Source organism: Nerophis ophidion, unplaced genomic scaffold, assembly GCF_033978795.1.
Source record: "Nerophis ophidion isolate RoL-2023_Sa unplaced genomic scaffold, RoL_Noph_v1.0 HiC_scaffold_100, whole genome shotgun sequence".
Lineage (NCBI taxonomy): Eukaryota > Metazoa > Chordata > Actinopteri > Syngnathiformes > Syngnathidae > Nerophis > Nerophis ophidion.
In genome coordinates this window covers 10,658-30,366 of record NW_026907022.1, presented here as the reverse complement: position 1 = coordinate 30,366, position 19,709 = coordinate 10,658, and the positions used below count along the sequence as shown (strand labels likewise).

The 19,709-nt window shown below is 32.9% G+C and overlaps 1 protein-coding gene across 1 annotated transcript; it reads right to left on the bottom strand.

Annotated features, from left to right (window-relative positions):
• Positions 1-8,189: 8,189 nt before the first annotated feature.
• On the bottom strand, positions 8,190-18,191 carry LOC133547433 (gastrula zinc finger protein XlCGF57.1-like). Its single transcript, XM_061893114.1, has 3 exons — positions 17,530-18,191; positions 15,514-15,768; positions 8,190-9,691 (listed from the first exon to the last, which is right to left on the bottom strand). Exons 1-3 carry the CDS (start codon positions 17,651-17,653, stop codon positions 8,418-8,420), a joined length of 1,653 nt encoding a protein of 550 aa, XP_061749098.1. The 5' UTR covers positions 17,654-18,191; the 3' UTR covers positions 8,190-8,417.
• Positions 18,192-19,709: the final 1,518 nt, after the last annotated feature.

Here is a 19,709-nt window from a genome sequence, read left to right as displayed (position 1 = left end):
TTAGTGTATTAATATTAAAAACATGTTTAGTGTATAAATGTTAAATACATGTTTAGTGTATGAATGTTAAATACATGTTTAGTGTATTAATATTAAATATATGTTTAGTGTATTAAAATTAAATACATGTTTTTGTATTAATAAATACATATTAAGTGTAAGAATAATAACTACATGTTTATTGAATGAATATTAAATACATTTTTAGTGTATAAATATTAAATACATGTTTAGTGTATGAATATTAAATACATGTTTAGTGTATAAATATCAAATACATGTTTAGTGTATGAATATTAAATACATGATTATTGTATTAATATTAAATATATGATTAGTGTATAAATATTAAATACATGTTTAGTGTATTGATATTAAATACATGTTTAGTGTATAAATATTAAATACATGTTTAGTGTATAAATATTAAATACATGTCTAGTGTATGAATATTAAATACATATTTAGTGTATTAATATTAAATAGATGTTTAGTGTATTAATATTAAATACATGTTTAGTGTATGAATATTAAATACATTTTTAATGTATGAATATTAAATACATGTTTAGTGTATGAATATTAAATACATGATTATTGTATTAATATTAAATACATGTTTAGTGTATGAATATTAAATACATGATTATTGTATTAATATTAAATACATGATTAGTGTATAAATATTAAATACATGTTTAGTGTATTAATATTAAATACATGTTTAGTGAATAAATAATAAATACATATTTAGTGTATTAATATTGAATAGATGTTTAGTGTATTAATATTAAATACATGTTTAGTGTATGAATATTAAATACATGATTATTGTATTAATATTAAATACATGATTAGTGTATAAATATTAAATACATGTTTAGTGTATTAATATTAAATACATGTTTAGTGAATAAATAATAAATACATATTTAGTGTATTAATATTAAATAGATGTTTAGTGTATTAATATTAAATACATGTTTAGTGTATTAATATTAAATACATGTTAAGTGTATAAATATTAAATACATATTTAGTGTATACATATTAAATACATGATTAGTGTATTAATATTAAATACATGATTTTTGTATAAATATTAAATACATGTTTAGTGTGTGAATATTAAATACATGTTTAGTGTATTAATATTAAATATATGTTTAAATTATAAAATGGGTTGTACTTGTATAGCGCTTTTCTACCTTCAAGGTACTCAAAGCGCTTTGACACTACTTCCACATTTACCCATTCACACACACATTCACACACTGATGGAGGGAGCTGCCATGCAAGGCGCCAACCAGCACCCATCAGGAGCAAGGGTGAAGTGTCTTGCTCAGGACACAACGGATGTGACGAGGTTGGTACTAGGTGGGATTTGAACCAGTGACCCTCGGGTTTCGCTCGGCCACTCTACCTATTAGTGTATAAATATTAAATACATGTTTAGTGTATACATATTAAATACATGTTTAGTGTATTAATATTAAATATATGTTTAGTGTATTAATATTAAATACATGTTTAGTGTATAAATATTAAATACATGTTTAATGTATGAATATTAAATACATGTTTAGTGTATACATATTAAATATATGTTTAGTGTATTAATATTAAATATATGTTTAGTGTATTAATATTAAATACATGTTTAGTGTATAAATATTAAATACATGTTTAATGTATGAATATTAAATACTTGTTTAGTGTATAAATATTAAATACATGTTAAGGGTATAAATATTAAATACATATTTAGTGTATAAATATTAAATACATGATTATTGTATTAATATTAAATACATGATTTGTGTATGAATATTAAATACATGTTTAGTGTATTAATATTAAATACATGTTTAGTGGATAAATAATAAATACATATTTAGTGTATAAATATTAAATACATGTTTAATGTATAAATATTAAATACATGTTAAGGGTATAAATATTAAATACATATTTAGTGTATAAATATTAAATACATGATTATTGTATTAATATTAAATACATGATTAGTGTATTAATATTAAATACATGTTTAGTGGATAAATAATAGATACATATTTAGTGTATTAATATTAAATACATGTTTAGTGTATGAATATTAAATACATGTTTAGTGTATGAATATCAAATATATGTTTAGTGTATTAATATTAAATATATGTTTAGTGTATTAATATTAAATACATGTTTAGTGTATAAATATTAAATACATGTTTAGTGTATAAATATTAAATACATGTTAAGGGTATAAATATTAAATACATATTTAGTGTATAAATATTAAATACATGATTATTGTATTAATATTAAATACATGATTAGTGTATTAATATTAAATACATGTTTAGTGGATAAATAGTAGATACATATTTAGTGTATTAATATTAAATACATGTTTAGTGTATGAATATTAAATACATGTTTAGTGTATTAATATTAAATACATGTTTAGTGTATTAATATTAAATATGTGTTTAGTTTATTAAAATTAAATAAATGTTTTTGTATGAATATTAAATACATGTTTAGTGTATAAATATTAAATACAGGTTTATTGTATTAATATTAAATACATGTTTAGTGTATGAATATTAAATACATATTTAGTGTATAAATGTTAAATACATATTTAGTTTATGAATATTAAATACATGTTTAGTGTATTAATATTAAATATATATTTAGTGTATTAATATTAAATCAATGTTTAGTGTATTAATATTAAATATATGTTTAGTTTATTAAACTTAAATACATGTTTTTGTATTAATATTAAATACATGTTTAGTGAATAAATAATAAATACATATTTAGTGTATTAATATTAAATACTTGTTTAGTGGATAAATAATAAATACATATTTAGTGTATGAATATTAAATCAATGTTTAGTGTATAAATATTAAATACATGTTTAGTGTATTAATATTAAATATATGTTTAGTTTATTAAAATTAAATACATGTTTTTGTATTAATATTAAATATATGTTTAGTGTATTAATATTAAATATATGTTTAGTTTATTAAAATTAAATACATGTTTCGTGTATGAATATTAAAAACATATTTAGTATATGAATATTAAATACATGATTAGTGTATTAATATTAAATACATGTTTAGTGTATTAATATTGTATATATGTTTAGTTTATTAAAATTAAATACATGTTTCGTGTATGAATATTAAATACATGATTAGTGTATTAATATTAAATACATGTTTTGTGTATAAATATTAAATACATGTTTAGTGTATTAATATTAAATACAGGTTTAGTTTATTAATTATAAATATATGTTTAGTTTATTAAAATTAAATACATGTTTTTGTATTAATATTAACTACACGTTTAGTGTGTGAATATTAAATACATGTTTAGTGTATAAATATTAAATATATGTTTACTGTATGAAAATTAAATAAATGATTAGTGTATGATTACATATACGTTTAGTATATGAATATTAAATACATGTTTAGTGTATAAATATTAAATACATGTTTAGTGTATTATATCAAATATATGTTTAGTTTATTAAAATTAAATACATGTTTTTGTATTAATATTAAATACATGTTTTAATGTATGATTATTAAATACATGTTTAGTGTATTAATATTAAATACATATTTATTGTATTAATATTAAATACATGTTTAGTGTATACATATTAAATACATGTTTAGTGTATAAATATTAAATACATGTTTAGTGTATTAATATTAAATACATGTTTAGTGCATAAATATAAGTGTATGAGAAACCAAACTTATGTAAAAAAAATAAAAGAAACAAAAAAAAAGGAAAAAGAGAGAGAGAGAGACGGAGAGGACCGGACTTATTAAGAGGGAACGTGCGCCCTCCTGTGGACTTCTGCCGCAACTGCACACATAAAGAAATTCATTATTTCCAAGTGTGCCTTATTTAGAGGATAATAAATACATGTTTACTGTATGAATATTAAATATATGATTAGTATATAATTTCATATACGTTTAGTATATTATTATTAAATACATGTTCAGTGTATTAATATTAAATACATGTTTAGTGTATGAATATTAAATACATGTTTAGTGTATTAATATTAAATACATATTTAGTGTATGATTATTAAATACATGTTTAGTGTATTAATATTAAATACATGTTTAGTGTATTAATATTAAATATATGTTTAGTTTATTAAAATTAAATACATGTTTTTGTATTAATATTAAATACATGTTTAGTGTATAAATATTAAATACATGTTTAGTGTATAAATATTAAATACATGTTTAGTGTATTAATATTAAATACATGTTTAGTGTATAAATATAAGTGTATGAGAAACCAAACTTATGTAAAAAAAATAAAAGAAACAAAAAAAAAGGAAAAAGAGAGAGAGAGAGACGGAGAGGACCGGACTTATTAAGAGGGAACGTGCGCCCTCCTGTGGAGTTTTGCCGCAACTGCACACATAAAGAAATTCATTATTTCCAAGTGTGCCTTATTTAGAGGATAATAAATACATGTTTACTGTATGAATATTAAATATATGATTAGTATATGATTACATATACGTTTAGTATATGATTATTAAATACATGTTCAGTGTATTAATATTAAATACTTGTTTAGTGTATGAATATTAAATACACGTTTAGTGTATTAATATTAAATACATGTTTAGTGTACGAACATTAAATACATGTTTAGTGTATAAATATTAAATACATTTTTAGTGTATTCATATTAAATATATGTTTAGTTTATTGAACTTAAATACTTGTTTTTGTATAAATATTAAATACAGGTTTAGTGTATGAATATTAAATACATGTTTAGTGTATTAATATTAAATCCATGTTTAGTGTATAAATATTAAATACATGTTTTGTGTACGAACATTAAATACATGTTTAGTGTATAAATATTAAATACATTTTTAGTGTATTCATATTAAATATATGTTTAGTTTATTGAACTTAAATACATGTTTTCGTATAAATATTAAATACACGTTTAGTGTATGAATATTAAATACATGTTTAGTGTATAAATATTAAATACATTTTTAGTGTATTAATATTAAATATATGTTTAGTTTATTGAACTTAAATACATGTTTTCGTATAAATATTAAATACACGTTTAGTGTATGAATATTAAATACATGTTTAGTGTATAAATATTAAATACATTTTTAGTGTATTAATATTAAATATATGTTTAGTTTATTGAACTTAAATACATGTTTTCGTATAAATATTAAATACACGTTTAGTGTATGAATATTAAATACATGTTTAGTGTATAAATATTAAATACATTTTTAGTGTATTAATATTAAATATATGTTTAGTTTATTGAACTTAAATACATGTTTTCATATTAATATTAAATACACGTTTAGTGTATGAATATTAAATACACGTTTAGTGTATGAATATTAAATACATGTTTAGTGTATTAATATTAAATCCATGTTTAGTGTATAGATATTAAATACATGTTTAATGTATTAATATTAAATCAACGTTTAGTGTATAAATATTAAATACATTTTTAGTGTATAAATATTAAATACATGTTTAGTGTATGAATATTAAATACATATTTAGTGTATTAATATTAAATACATGTTTAGTGTATGAATATTAAATACATGTTTCATGTATGAATATTAAATACATGTTTAGTGTAAAATATTAAATACATGTTTAGTGTATTAATATTAAATACATGTTTAGTGTATGAATATTAAATACATGTTTCATGTATGAATATTAAATACATGTTTAGTGTATAAATATTAAATACATGTTTAGTGTATGAATATTAAATACATGTTTAGTGTATGAATATTAAATACATGTTTCATGTACGAATATTAAATACATGTTTAGTGTATTAATATTAAATACATTGTTGCATATCCTAGCTTCTATGCTAGCGTCCTTTATTTGTTTTATTCTACTAGCTCCAGCATTTTTGTTGTATAGCTCTTTTTTGTTATTTAAATAAATTGTGTATATCTTATCTTTGCTGTGTTCACTTGACGCATCCTCGCGGGAATCGAACCCGGTACCACGATGCCGAACCGGCGTAACAGCTACCAAGGAATGTACAACAATTCTTCTCAACTAAAGAGGAGAAATATAACCTTAGAGGAAAATCTAACTTAAAACATTTGTATGCACGTACAACACTTAAAACTTTTAGCATATCAGTATGTGGAATTAAATGATGGAATGGATTAAGTAAAGAAGTTAAACATTGTACTGATATCAGCCAGTTTAAGAGGACGTTTAAATTAATAGTGCTTACAAAGTACAAAGAAGAAGTATTATGAGAAACACTTTCAAACTTATTGAAAATAAGATATTCTTCATCTTAGTATGTTAATAATGACTGAAATAATTAAGTACATGTTAAAAAACTGCTGTGTTACTCACTCACAGATGTCATTTTGCTATTTTGGTTTCCCCGAATTATAAATAACCTAATGTAAATAATCAAATGTTCTTCTGTTGTATATACTTGTTCTTATGCTATCTGAACTCACTTTGTACCATGAATTGATTAATGTGGACCATGATTTAAACAAGTTGAAAAACTTATTGAGGTGTTACCCTTTAGTGGTCAATTGTTCGGAATATGTACTGTACTCTGCAATCTACTAATAAAAGTATTAATTAATCAAACAAACAATGCTGCTAATCCACATTTTAATAGCAATTTTGTTCATCCTTACTTTTAATTGAATAATAATATCAATAAAATCAAATAAAAAAAATGTGTGGATTTATAAGAAACAACAACACCCCTAATGGAAATAATAACTTATCCTCTCTTCAAAGATGAGAAGAAAAAAAAATAGTAACTACATATATGATATTCAATAAATGCACACAACTTAAAGGCCTACTGAAAGCCACTACTAGCGACCACACAGTCTGATAGTTTATATATCAATGATGTGTGAATGTGAGTGTGAATGTTGTCTGTCTATCTGTGTTGGCCCTGTGATGAGGTGGCGACTTGTCCAGGGTGTACCCCGCCTTCCGCCCGACTGTAGCTGAGATAGGCGCCAGCGCCCCCCGCGACCCCAAAAGGGAATAAGCGGTAGAAAATGGATGGATGGATGGAAATATAAACATTGCAACACATGCCAATACGGCCTTTTTAGTTTACTAAATTGCAATTTTAAATTTGTGCCGAACCATCCTGCTGGAACGTCGCGGTATGATGTGCGTGCGCGTGACGTCACGCATTGTAAAGGACATTTTGTTCCAGCACCGATCCTAGCTATAAGTCGTCTGCTTTCATCGCATAATTCCACAGTATTCTGGACATCTGTGTTACTGAATCTTTTGCAATTTGTTCAATGAATAGTGGAGACGTCAAAGAAGAAAGCTGTAGGTGGGAAGCGGTGTATTGCAGCCGCCTTTAGCAACACAAACACAGCCGGTGTTTTCTTGTTTACATTTCCGAAAGATGACGGTGAATTTTTACTACGGAACACAGATGTCAAGCGAACACGGTTGGATTAGACCACACACACAAAGTACAGTGTATTATGCAGCGATCATTTCGAAAGATCGTGTTTCGAAGAGGGTCCCTTGCGAATGGCAGAGATGGGCATCGCCACCACCCGTCAACTGGTGCTGAAGAAAGGTGCGGGGCCGACCTTCAAGTTGTACAGGTATGACCATATTATCTCGTTAAAACACTAGTAACACAATGAGCAGATAAGGGTTTTTCCAGAATGATACTAGTAAATGTGTCTAATAACATCTAAATCACTCTCACTGTATAGTCTTTATTTTGTTCATTTTATCTAGTCCTTCACTCTCACTTTCCTCATCCACGAATCTTTCATCCTCGCTCAAATTAATGGGGAAATCGTCGCTTTCTCGGTCTGAATCGCTCTCGCTACTGGTGGCCATGATTGTGAACAATGTAAGGATTTGAGGGAGTCCACAACCTGTGACGTCACGCGCACATCGTCTGCTTCTTCCAATACAGACGAGGCTTTATTATTAGCGACCAAAAGTTGCGAACTTTGTCGTCGATGTTCTCTACTAAATCCTTTCAGCAAAAATATGGCCGTATCGCGAAATGATCAAGTATGACACATAAAATGGACCTGCTATCCCCGTTTAAATAAGAAAATCTCATTACAGTAGGCCTTTAAAAAGTAATTCCAGGACAACATATAACAGTAGAAGATGAGAAGCATTACATACAACATCAAATATACATTCATATTAACCATGCTGTGTTCATAAAGTAAATTTTGCACAATCACTGTTTAAGTGTTTTTAAATTCCTGCAGCTTCCGTGACTGTTACACACTTGTGTTTACTGACTTTATACTTAACCCGGAACATCTTATCACACACAGTTCATCTGAACGGTTTCTCTCCAGTGTGTGTTCTCATGTGTGCTGTCAAGTTTTGTTTTCTGGAGAAAGTCTTCTTACATACAGAGCAAGTAAAAGGTTTCTCTCCGGTATGTGTTCTCATGTGCGTGGACATGTTAGGCTTTCTGGAGAAACTCTTTTTACAAACAGAGCAAGTAAAAGGTTTCTCTCTAGTATGTATTCTCATGTGTCTGGTCATGACAGTCTTTATAGTGAAACTCTTCTTACAAACAGTGCAAGTAAAAGGTTTCTCTCCCGTATGTATTCTCATGTGTGTGGTCATGTCAAACTTTCTGGAGAAACTCCTGTTACAAACAGAGCAAATAAAAGGTTTCTCCCCAGTATGTTTTCTCATGTGTATGGTCATGGCAAGCTTCATGGAGAAACTCTTCTTACAAACAGAGCAAATAAAAGGTTTCTCTCCAGTGTGTGTTCTCATGTGTGTGGTCATGTCAAGCTTTCTGGAGAAACTCTTCTTACAAACAGAGCAAGTAAAAGGTTTCTCTCCAGTATGTGTTCTCATGTGTGTGGTCATGTTACGCTTTGTGGAGAAACTCTTCTTACAAACAAAACAAGTAAAAGGTTTCTCTCCAGTGTGTTTTCCCACGTGTATCGTCATGTGTTGCTTTGTGGAGAAACGCTTCTTACAAACAGAGCAAGTAAAAGGTTTCTCTCCAGTATGTGTTCTCATGTGTGTGGTCATGTTACGCTTTGTGGAGAAACTCTTCTTACAAACAGAGCAAGTAAAAGGTTTCTCTCCAGTATGTATTCTCATGTGTACTGTAAAATTACTCTTGTGTCTAAATGATTTCCCACATTCAGAGCAGTCAAAGTGTTTGTTGTTAGTGTGATGTCTCGTATCACCTTTAGAGTCGTTTTTACTCTCCAAAGGTTTTTGGATGTGGTCACTGTGATCAGAAGAGTCTGACATCATGTGGTCCATGTCTGACAGTGGAGCAAAGATGCTGTCTGGATCCGACTTTATATCTTCACAATGCTCTCCATCAGCTTCTGTGATGTGTTGACTTACAAGCTCCACCCCTCTGTTCTCCTCACTTTGACAGTGATGAAGCTGTAAGGACTGAGCTTCATCTTCATCAATATCCTCCACCAACATTTGAAGCTGCTTCCACAGTTCCTCCTCTTCTTCTTTAATGTGGGAGGGGGCCTGTAGCTCCTTCTGTCCCACACTGGAGCTCCACTCCTGCTGCTTGGAGGGAATCTCTTCATGACTCTCTGCTGACACCTGCTGGACGTCTGCAGAACATAAAACACAAATGAGGTGTTACTGTATAGAAGTTTGCAGTATTCAAACTATTCAAATGTGAGCTAGGCCAAACAGACAGTGATGGGCAAGCGACCTGGAAAACGTAGTAAGCTAAGCTACAAGTTACTCTCCATTAAATGTAGCAAAGCTATCCTTGGAGAATTGTAGCAAGCTACACTACACGCTACACTGCAAAAGTAGCTTGCCACATCAAAGCTACATTTAACAGCATTTCTATCTATTGGCCCACATGTATAATGTCAGTGTTAATGTAACTGAGAGTGTGCACATGGACCCAGTGAGGGTCAATTGCTGTTAACTATCTGTCATTGAGCTGGAGACACCTTACAAAACACTCCACAGTGTGCATTCATGTATTTGTTCTTGTATTTCTACCCTTCTTGAGACACCAAGTACCTTCCATATGAGGAGGTGTGAACAAGTTAGGACATAAATCATGGTGCCATTACGGAAAACCGTTGTATCTAATAGAGAATGTCTCATTTGCACCCCCGGTGGTGAAATCTATCAAAATTAGGGTGGTCCCAAAAAGGAGGAATTTTTCAAATTGAATGCGTGTCGGTTTTAAAAGTGCTCCCCTTCTGATCAACATATGAAATAACAAGTGAATGTAAGAAATCGAAATGATCCTGCTTATGCCAAAATGATTTCGAAAAAGTGTATACCGTATTTTTCAGAGTATACGTCGCTCCGGAGTATAAGTCGCACCTGCCGAAAATGCATAATAAAGAAGGAAAAAAACATCTAGGTCTGGAGAATAAGTCGCATTTTTTGGGGACATTTATTTGATAAAACCCAACACCAGGAATAGACATTTGATAGGCAATTTGAAATAAATAAAGAATAGTGAACAACAGGCTGAATAAGTGTAGGTTATATGAGGCATAAATAACCAACTGAGAAGGTGCCTGCTATGTTAACCTAACATATTATGCTAAGAGTCATCCAAATAACTATAACATATAGAACATGCTATACCTTTACCAAACAATCTGTCACTCCTAATCCATAAATCCCATGAAATATTGTACGTCTAGTCTCTTACGTGAATGAGATAAATAATATTATTTGATATTTTACAGTAATGTGTTAATAATTTCACACATAAGTCGCTTCTGAGTGTAAATCGCACCCCCGGCCAAACTATGAAAAAAACTGTGACTTATAGTCCGGAAAATATGGTGTGTGTGTGTATATATATATATATATATATATATATATATATATATATATATACATACATATATATATATATATTAGTGGTGTGGGAACAAATCAATTCGAAGTTGGGTCGCGATTCTCACGTTGTGCGATTCAGAATCGATTCTCACTTTTTTTTTTTAAATAAATAAAAACTAATCAATCCAACAAAACAATACACAGCAATACCATAAAACAATGCAATCCAATTCCAAAACCAAACCTGACCCAGCAACACTCAGAACTGCAATAAACAGAGCAATTGAGAGGAGACACAAACACCACACAGAACAAACTAAAAGTATTGAAACCAAAATGAATATCATCAACAACAGTATCATTATTAGTTATAATTTCAGCATAGCAGTGATTAAAAATCCCTCATTGACATTATCATGAGAGATTTATAAAAAAAAAAAAAAGAACAATAGTGTCACAGTGGCTTACACTTGCATGGCATCTCATAAGCTGGACAACACACTGTGTCCAATGTTTTCACAAAGATTAAATAAGTCATATTTTTTGCTTCGCTTAATAGTTAAAAACATTTACATTATTGCAATCAGTTGATAAAACATTGTCCTTTACAATTATAAATGTTTTTTTACAAAAATGTATTACTCTGCTAGCATGTCAGCCGACTGGGGTAGATCCTGCTGAAATCTATGTATTGAATGAATACAGAATAGATCGGGCCTTTTGAATCGGAAAAATATCGTTTTTGAATTGGGAATCATGTTGAATCGAAAAAAATCGATATCTAATCGAATCACAACCCCAAGAATAGATACTGAATCGAATCGTGGGACACCCAAAGATTTTCAGCCCTAATGCATATATACATACATACACATACATATACATATACATATACATATATATATATATATATATATATATATATATATATATATATATATATATATATATATATATATATATGTAGTGAGGTCCACAAGTATTTTGTACACCCTGCAATTTTGTGAGTTCTCCCTCTTAGAAATTAGGGAGAGGTGTGAAATGTTCATCATAGCTGTATTTCCACTTTTACAGACATAATCTAAAAAGAAAAATCCGGAAATCACATTGTATGATTTTTTTTTATGATTTATTTGTATGTTACTGGGGTTCATAAGTATTTGTACACATGAGAATATCAGTGTTAATACTTAGTGTAGAGCAATTACAGAGGTCAAAGGTTTCCTTTAGTTGTTCAGCAGGTTTGCACACACGGCAACAGGGATGTTGGCCCACTCCTCCACACAAATCTTCTCTAGAACTGTCAGGTTTCAGGGCTGTCACCGACCAACAAAAAGTTTCAGCTCCCTCCAAAGATTTTCTATTGGATTTATATGTGGAGACTGGCTAGGCCACTCCAAAACCTTGATATGCTTGGTATGGAACCAGTCCTTGGTTATCCTGGCTGTGTGCTTCGTGTTGGAAGACCCAGATCCATCTTCAATGCTCTAAATGAGAGAAGGAGGTTTTTGGCCAAAATCTCTCAATACGTGGCCCCATTCACCCTCTCCGGAATCGAGTGCAGTCGCCCTGTCCCCTTTGCTGAAAAGCACCCTCAAAGCATGATCTTTCCACACCCATGCTTCACTGTAGGAATGGTGTTCTTGGGATGATACTCAGCCGTCTTTTTCCTCCTAACCCGACGAGTGGATTTTACACCAACATTTTCTATTTTGGTCTCATCTGACCACATGACTTCCTCCCATGACTCCTGTGGATCATCCAGATGGCCATTGGCAAACTTCAGACGGGCCTGGACATGGGCTGGCTTAAGCAGGGGAACCTTCCGTGCCATGCATGATTTTAAACCGTAGCGTTCTACTGATAGTAGCCTTAGAGACAGGAGTCCCAGCTCATTCACCAGCTCCTGCCGTGTAGTTCCGGGCTGATGCCTCACTTTTCTTATCATGAGTGATGCCCCGCTAGGAGAGATCTTACATCGAGCCCCAGTCCGAGGTAGATTAGCAGTCATGTTTAGCCTCTTCCATGTTCTAATTTGCAATTTCTGCAACAGTTGATCTATTCTCACCAAGCTGCTTCTCAATTGTCACATAGCCTTTTCCAGCTTTGTGGAGCTCTACAATTTTGTATCTAGGGTTCTTCTGACAGCTCTTTGGTCTTGTCCATAGTAGAAGGTGGATCTTGACTGACTGTGGGCTGCACATGTTACTTTAATGAGCTCAAAAGAGTGGTGGGTGGGTGTTTAGTTGTGGGTTGAAGGTGGACTTTTTTAAGGTAGAATGACATCTCTTTGAGAGTCATAATTATTGCTGATTCTCACGTGTGCAAATACTTATGAACCCCAGTAACATACAAATTTATCATAAAAAAAATCATACAATGTGATTTCCGGATTTGTCTTTTTTGATTATGTCTCTTAACAGGGGAAATACGTCCATGATGAACATTTCAGACCTCTCACTAATTTCCAAGTGGGAGAACTTGCAAAAATGCAGGGTGTGCAAATACTTGTGAACCTCACTGTGTATATATATATATATATATACACATACATATATACATACATTATATATATATATATATATATATATATATATACATGCACACACACACACATGTACACATATACATACATACATATATATATATATATATATATATATATACACACACTCCTCTCTGAGCTGCCACCTTATCATGGTAGAGGAGTGTGCGTGTCCCAATAATCCTAGGAGCCCTGTTGTCCGGTGGCTTTATGCCCCCTTGGTAGGGTCTACCAAGAGAAACTGGTCCTAGGTCAGACAAAGAGCAGCGCGAAGACCTTTTTGAAAAATACAAACGAAGGACCCAGATTTCCCTCGCCTGGACGCAGGTCACTAGGGCCCCCCATCGTGTCCTCGGAGGTGGGACACGATGGCGAGCGCCTGGTTCCCATGGGCACAGCCCGAAGAGGCCATGTGGGTTCCCCCCTCCAATGGGCTCACCACCCATAGCAGGGGTCATAGAGGTCGGGTGCGATGTGAGCTGGGCGGTAGCCGAAGGCAGGGCACTTGGCGGGTCCGATCCTCGGCTACATCTTGGGACGTGGAATGTCACCTCACTGGGGGGGAACGGAGCCTGAGCTAGTGCGCGAAGTAAAGAAGTTCCGGCTAGATATAGTCGGACTCACTTCGACGCTCAGCAAGGGCTGTGGAACCAGTTCTCTCGAGAGGGACTGGACTCTCTTCCACACTGGCGTTGCACTCAGTGGGAGGTGGTGGGCTGGGGTGGCAATTCTTGTTGCCCCCTGGCTCAAAGCCTGGACGTTGGAGTTCAACCTGGTGGAGAGGGTAGCCTCCCTCCGCCTTCGGGTGGGGGGACGGGTCCTGACTGTTGTTTGTGCTTACGCACCAAACGGCAGCTCAGAGTACCCACCCTTTTTGGATTCACTCGAAGGAGTACAGGAGAGTGCTCCCCCGGGTGATTCCCTTGTCCTACTGGGGGATTTCAACGCTCACGTTGGCAACGACAGTGAAACCTGGAGAGGCGTGATTGGGAAGAATAGCCGCCCCGATCTGAACCCAAGTGGTGTTTTGTTATTGGACTTTTGTGCTCGTCACAGATTGTCCATAACAAACACCATGTTCAAACATAAGGGAGTCCATATGTGCACTTGGCACCAGGACACCCTAGGCCGCAGTTCCATGATCGACTTTGTAGTTGTGTCATCGGATTTGCGGCCTCATGTTTTGGACACTCGGGTGAAGAGAGGGGCGGAGCTTTCTACCGATCACCACCTGGTGGTGAGTTGGCTGCGATGGTGGGGGAGGATGCCGGACAGACCTGGGAGGCCCAAACGCATTGTGAGGGTCTGCTGGGAACGTCTGGCAGAGTCTCCTGTCAGAGAGAGTTTCAATTCCCACCTCCGGAAAAACTTTGAACATGTCACGAGGGAGGCGCTGGTAGTGGCGTTCTGTACAAAAAGTTAACTTTAATTTAGTGTTGTTTTGATATGCCATATTAGTGACATCATGCACAAAAGTGCACTATGAGCTTGTTTTAAAATGTCTCTGACAATCTTGCACTTTGTTTGGAAATGACATGAATGTTTGTGCCATTGCTCAATAACTGTTTAGTAAATACACTTTTGCTAATTTGACTTAGTTGTGGTTTCCCTCTCTGCATGAAAGTTTAAAAGTAGCATATATGAATGCAGTATGAAGAAGAATGTTTGAATGTAGACACATAGAATCATCATACTGCTGTGATTATATGCATCAAGTGTTCATTCAAGGCTAAGGCAAAATATCCACATATATATGCTGTATCGTGATGTGGACTAAACATATTGACATATTAATAAAAGGCCATATCGCCCAGCCCAGTTAGAATGGGATTTTTTTTTTTTTAATATATCCACTATCATGTATTTTATAATGATTGTGAATGATAGAAAAATTCCCCAAAAAAGTACAGCTCCACTTCAAATTCCAATGATTATATTCAAGACTTGAAGTGTATGAGCATGAAGTGATGAAGCCTACTTGGATGAGAGGACAAAGGTCTTGTAAGACAAAGTGAAGAGTCCAGTTGTGATGGATTGAATGCCCTGAGAATAAAATGTTGTGCTTACTTGGACTGTGATGAAGCTGTGAGGACTCAGGTGGTTTGTCTTCATGCTCTTCAGTCTTCACAGAGACAACAGTCAGTGGAAACTTGCTGACATCAGCCTCCTCCTGCCCTACAGGACACTCTCCCTCCTGACTCATCCACACTTCCTCCTCTTCCTCTTTCATGTGGGGGGGCTGTGGATCCTCCTCTTCCTCTTTAATGTGAGGGGGCTGTGGATCCTCCTCTTCCTCTTTAATGTGAGGGGGCTGCTGGACATCTGTTGGGTAAATAATTAAATAAAATTAATGGAAAATATGAATAGTTTTGGACTGACACTGTTAACACAATGACATTAAATGTGTTGTTTTGTGTGTTGTGTTAAAAGCGTGTCTAGTAAAACAACCAATACAAATACGGGAAATACCTCCTTTTTTCCCAAAATTAATTCAAAAGTGGTACAGTGAGTACAAAAACCGACCTGTAAATTTGATGGGAGGCAATTTGAAAAGTGTTTTATAAGTATGAGGCAGCATTGATTGAGCCTTTTTTAACCTTACACTCACTGATGTTAAGTGTGTAAATATTTTATTGTGTATATTGTCTATAAAACCTGAACTTTATCTCTAAATTTAACCATGATCTTGTAATGACATAGTCATTATCATAACTTCAATATCATGGAAATAAAAATCTAAAATTCCAAAATAACTTAAATAGTTTGTTATTGTCATCATGCAAAACACATTTTTGTGGTCATTTTGTTGGCTGGGCCAAAAGGAACTTTGACCAAAAACATGTGGTGTTTTATGGAGTATCTCCATCAACAAATCCTCTTTAGGAATTGGAGACCATCTACGACACGCTGAAGGAAAGTCAGTCACCTTTATGTTCTTTTAATAATTCAAGTTGTTGAATACTTTGGTTATTGAAAATAAATGTTTAATTTTAGTTATTGATCCATGTAAGTCCCAATCAGGAAGTGGTTAAGGTGGGGGGCAGGGTTGAGGTGGGTGGGGTTTGGTGCTAGCGAGAGTGTATATTGTAGCTTCCCGGAAGAGTTAGTGCTGCAAGGGTTCTGGGTATTTGTTCTGTTACGGTGCGAATGTTCTCCCGAAATGTGTTTGTCACTCATGTTTGGTGTGGGTTCACGGTGTGGCGCATATTTGTAACAGTGTTAAAGTTGTTTATATGGCCACACTTAGTGTGACCTGTCTGGCTGTTGATCAAGTATGCCTTGCATTCACTTGTGTGTGTGTGTGTGTGTGTGTGTGTGTGTGTGTAAAAGCCGCATATATTATACGACCAGTTGCTGAGAACAACAAAGGCAGCAAAGGCATGCCCCCAATATTGTTGTCCGGGTGGAAATCGAGAGAAATTTGGGAGAATGGTTGTCCCGGGAGATTTTCGGGAGGGGCACTGAAATTCGGGAGTCTCCCGGGAAAATCGGGAGGGTTGGCAAGTATGCCATGTACCTGTTTAAATATTTCAAAAATGTAAAATATATTCACCATTACAACACCAAAGGCAGTTGTAAAAATCACATTCAACCCAGATCTCACTCCAAAAAAGGTTCTGATTTGTGTGCCTTCTATATCACCAAAATGTGGAACACCCTATCAAAAAGAAAATACATTACAGGTTGCGGCTACTCGTAACTGGGAATACAAAGCCTTTTACCTACTTCAACTATATTTTCCTGCAGTATATTTGTATTTGAAATGCTACTTTCTACATAGTACTGTGTGAGTTCAAATATATATTTCAACTGAAAGCATCTCAGGCTTTCTTGCAGCAGTGAATGTGTACCGTGACGAAAGTGTACCCTTTCCTATGCAAACTTCTCATAACTCCTTCAATCAATCAATCACACATTGTTACAAACTGAGAGGAACATCACCCTCAAACTGTCTCCTTTTCATGAAGAATCTAAATCAAAGCATTGCATCATCCCCACAAGACAAAGCATCTTCTGTTGAAAAAGAGTGTTAATTATCAAATATAAAGTTGGTAAAGATGTGAGAGTACGAAGTCAACAAACCTGTTCTGTGTAACACAATTTGATGTTTCTTGAAAACAGCGTCCAGTAGTTGATGTTGTCGCTCCTTCTCCTCTTTTGTTGGACAAAGTTCCTCCTCATACTTTGCTATCCTTCTTTGGCACATTTTCACACAATCACAACACTTTACTCTCACACTTGATCTCTACTTAGCGATGTGTTGATAACTTCTGTGTCTTCTGTTAGCAGCTAACAAGCTAAGCTAACTAGCACAAGAGGCGATAAAGTGCGCTCAGACTAATGTATCCGGATACAAACAATGACTAAGAATGTTTCATCAACTACACGACACATATATGCGTACATGTATGCACTAAATACAAATAGAGAAACAATAATGGCCAGTGGCCACGTTTAGGCCTTCTCCGTCAAACGCCATCTTGCTTTTTACTCCTTCGTCTTCTTTGGATTTCCAGCAGACTAGTAGAGCATCTTAAGCCTCCACTGTTTCTTAACGGGACTTCTTCGTCCTGTCCTGTGGTCCATACTACATTCTACAGTACAGGAGGTTGTCCTATCAACTTTTCAATGGACCACTTCCAACTTGGCTTCGTCGCTCGTCTTCTTTGTTTGTTGAATGGCGGTTAGGATACATGGAGGGCACTAGGACCGCTCTTTGTGGCCGCAGGAAGAGCAGCAGAAAGTTTCTCTGAAGAAAAAAATAGGTGAGTGAATAAGCGTTTTATTTTATTTGTATTGTATATATATATATATATATATATATATATATATATATATATATATATATATATATATATATATATATATATATATATATATATATATATATATATATATATTTTTTTTTTTTTTTTTTTTTTTTAAATTATTATTTTTTTTCCCTACAGGCTGTGCTTCTAACATAGTCTTAATAAGTTTTTCCTATTGTTCTTCTTTTCTTTATGATCAATCAGAAGTGTCACCAGGACGTCCCCTGGCCCTAACACTCCATGAAGGACATTTACGGCCATTGACTTTTGTCTTATATGGACATTCACATGGACATTGTTAACATCCATATTATCAACCTTTCTGTTTGGTCCTTGTGTGCCAGCTGTTTAATGGCAAATGTTTTTGAAGAAACTGCAAATGTTCAGTTTTGCACATTTTACATTGATCAGGATTCATTTTATTTAAGTATGACGTTTAGCAAGCGCTCTTTTTCACACTGCTGTGGCGGTGTGCGCGGACCTCTCTTTCTTTCTTGTTCTTGTAAGTGTTCAGTTTTGATCCAGCATCCATCCCAATTGTTTTTTAAAAAAAAATCACCCTATGTTTTGCACATTTTGGAAAAATAATTGAAGAATACAATTTTCTTGTGATTATGGTATGGATAGGACTTACAGTAAGTGCAACAGTGGTCTAGTGGAGGTGTTAAGTTGATTGTTCTAAGCAGTTTGGCATTTTTAAGCATTTTGGCATTTTTAAGCATTTTTGAAGCATTTTTTCAGGCCCGGACTGAAATAGGGGTAACCCAAATTTTATAAGAGACACCAAAAATGTTCCGACTGCCTGCAAGATGTCCCTAATTTCAAAGTCTGGGTGTTGGCAACCCTAATGGTTTGAAAAAGGCATTTTTTCGCTGATGCTCTTAATGAAGTACGACGTGCGAATAGATGAAAATATTTAAAAAACAATTATAAAGGTCTCCGTTCAAAATATTCTAAATACAGCATGCAATGTTTTTCAGAACTTTTTCTAAACTTTCTGGGCTTTTGGTGGAAGGACACAATATTACAGATTTGAAACTCTGAAATTAGACAATTATTTACTATTTCCTATTTGCTGTATTTTCTCTGGAACAAAACAAACAAAAAAAATACTCATAACCAAAGGCAAAGGAGTTAATGAAAAAAAAATAAATAAATAAATAAACCCAGAATTGACCACTTAAAAAAACGTTTAAGATGTTTTGCAATTGAAGACAACACTTGTTCTTTCTGCTGAAGAGAAATAAAATAAACCGTTTATTTTAAGAATGTTTGCAAAGTAAATCTCTGTGGGATGATGTACAATATTGGCTTTTGCTTGACACTCCAAACTTGTTTTCTGAAATTGATAATGTTTTGGGGATCTTAAAAAAAACAAAAAAAAACAACAACATATGTTTAAAACACAATAATTGAAATTTGTGTTTCATCCACAAATGTAAAAACTTTGTA

Coding starts and splice junctions, on each gene's coding strand:
- LOC133547433 (XM_061893114.1), bottom strand. CDS start 17,653: ATGTGCCAAAGAAGGATAGCAAAGTATGAGGAGGAACTTTGTCCAACA. Junction 15,769..17,529: donor AATTGTGTTACACAGAACAG/GTTTGTTGACTT, acceptor TTTACCCAACAG/ATGTCCAGCAGCCCCCTCAC. Junction 9,692..15,513: donor ACAGCTTCATCACAGTCCAA/GTAAGCACAACA, acceptor TATGTTCTGCAG/ACGTCCAGCAGGTGTCAGCA.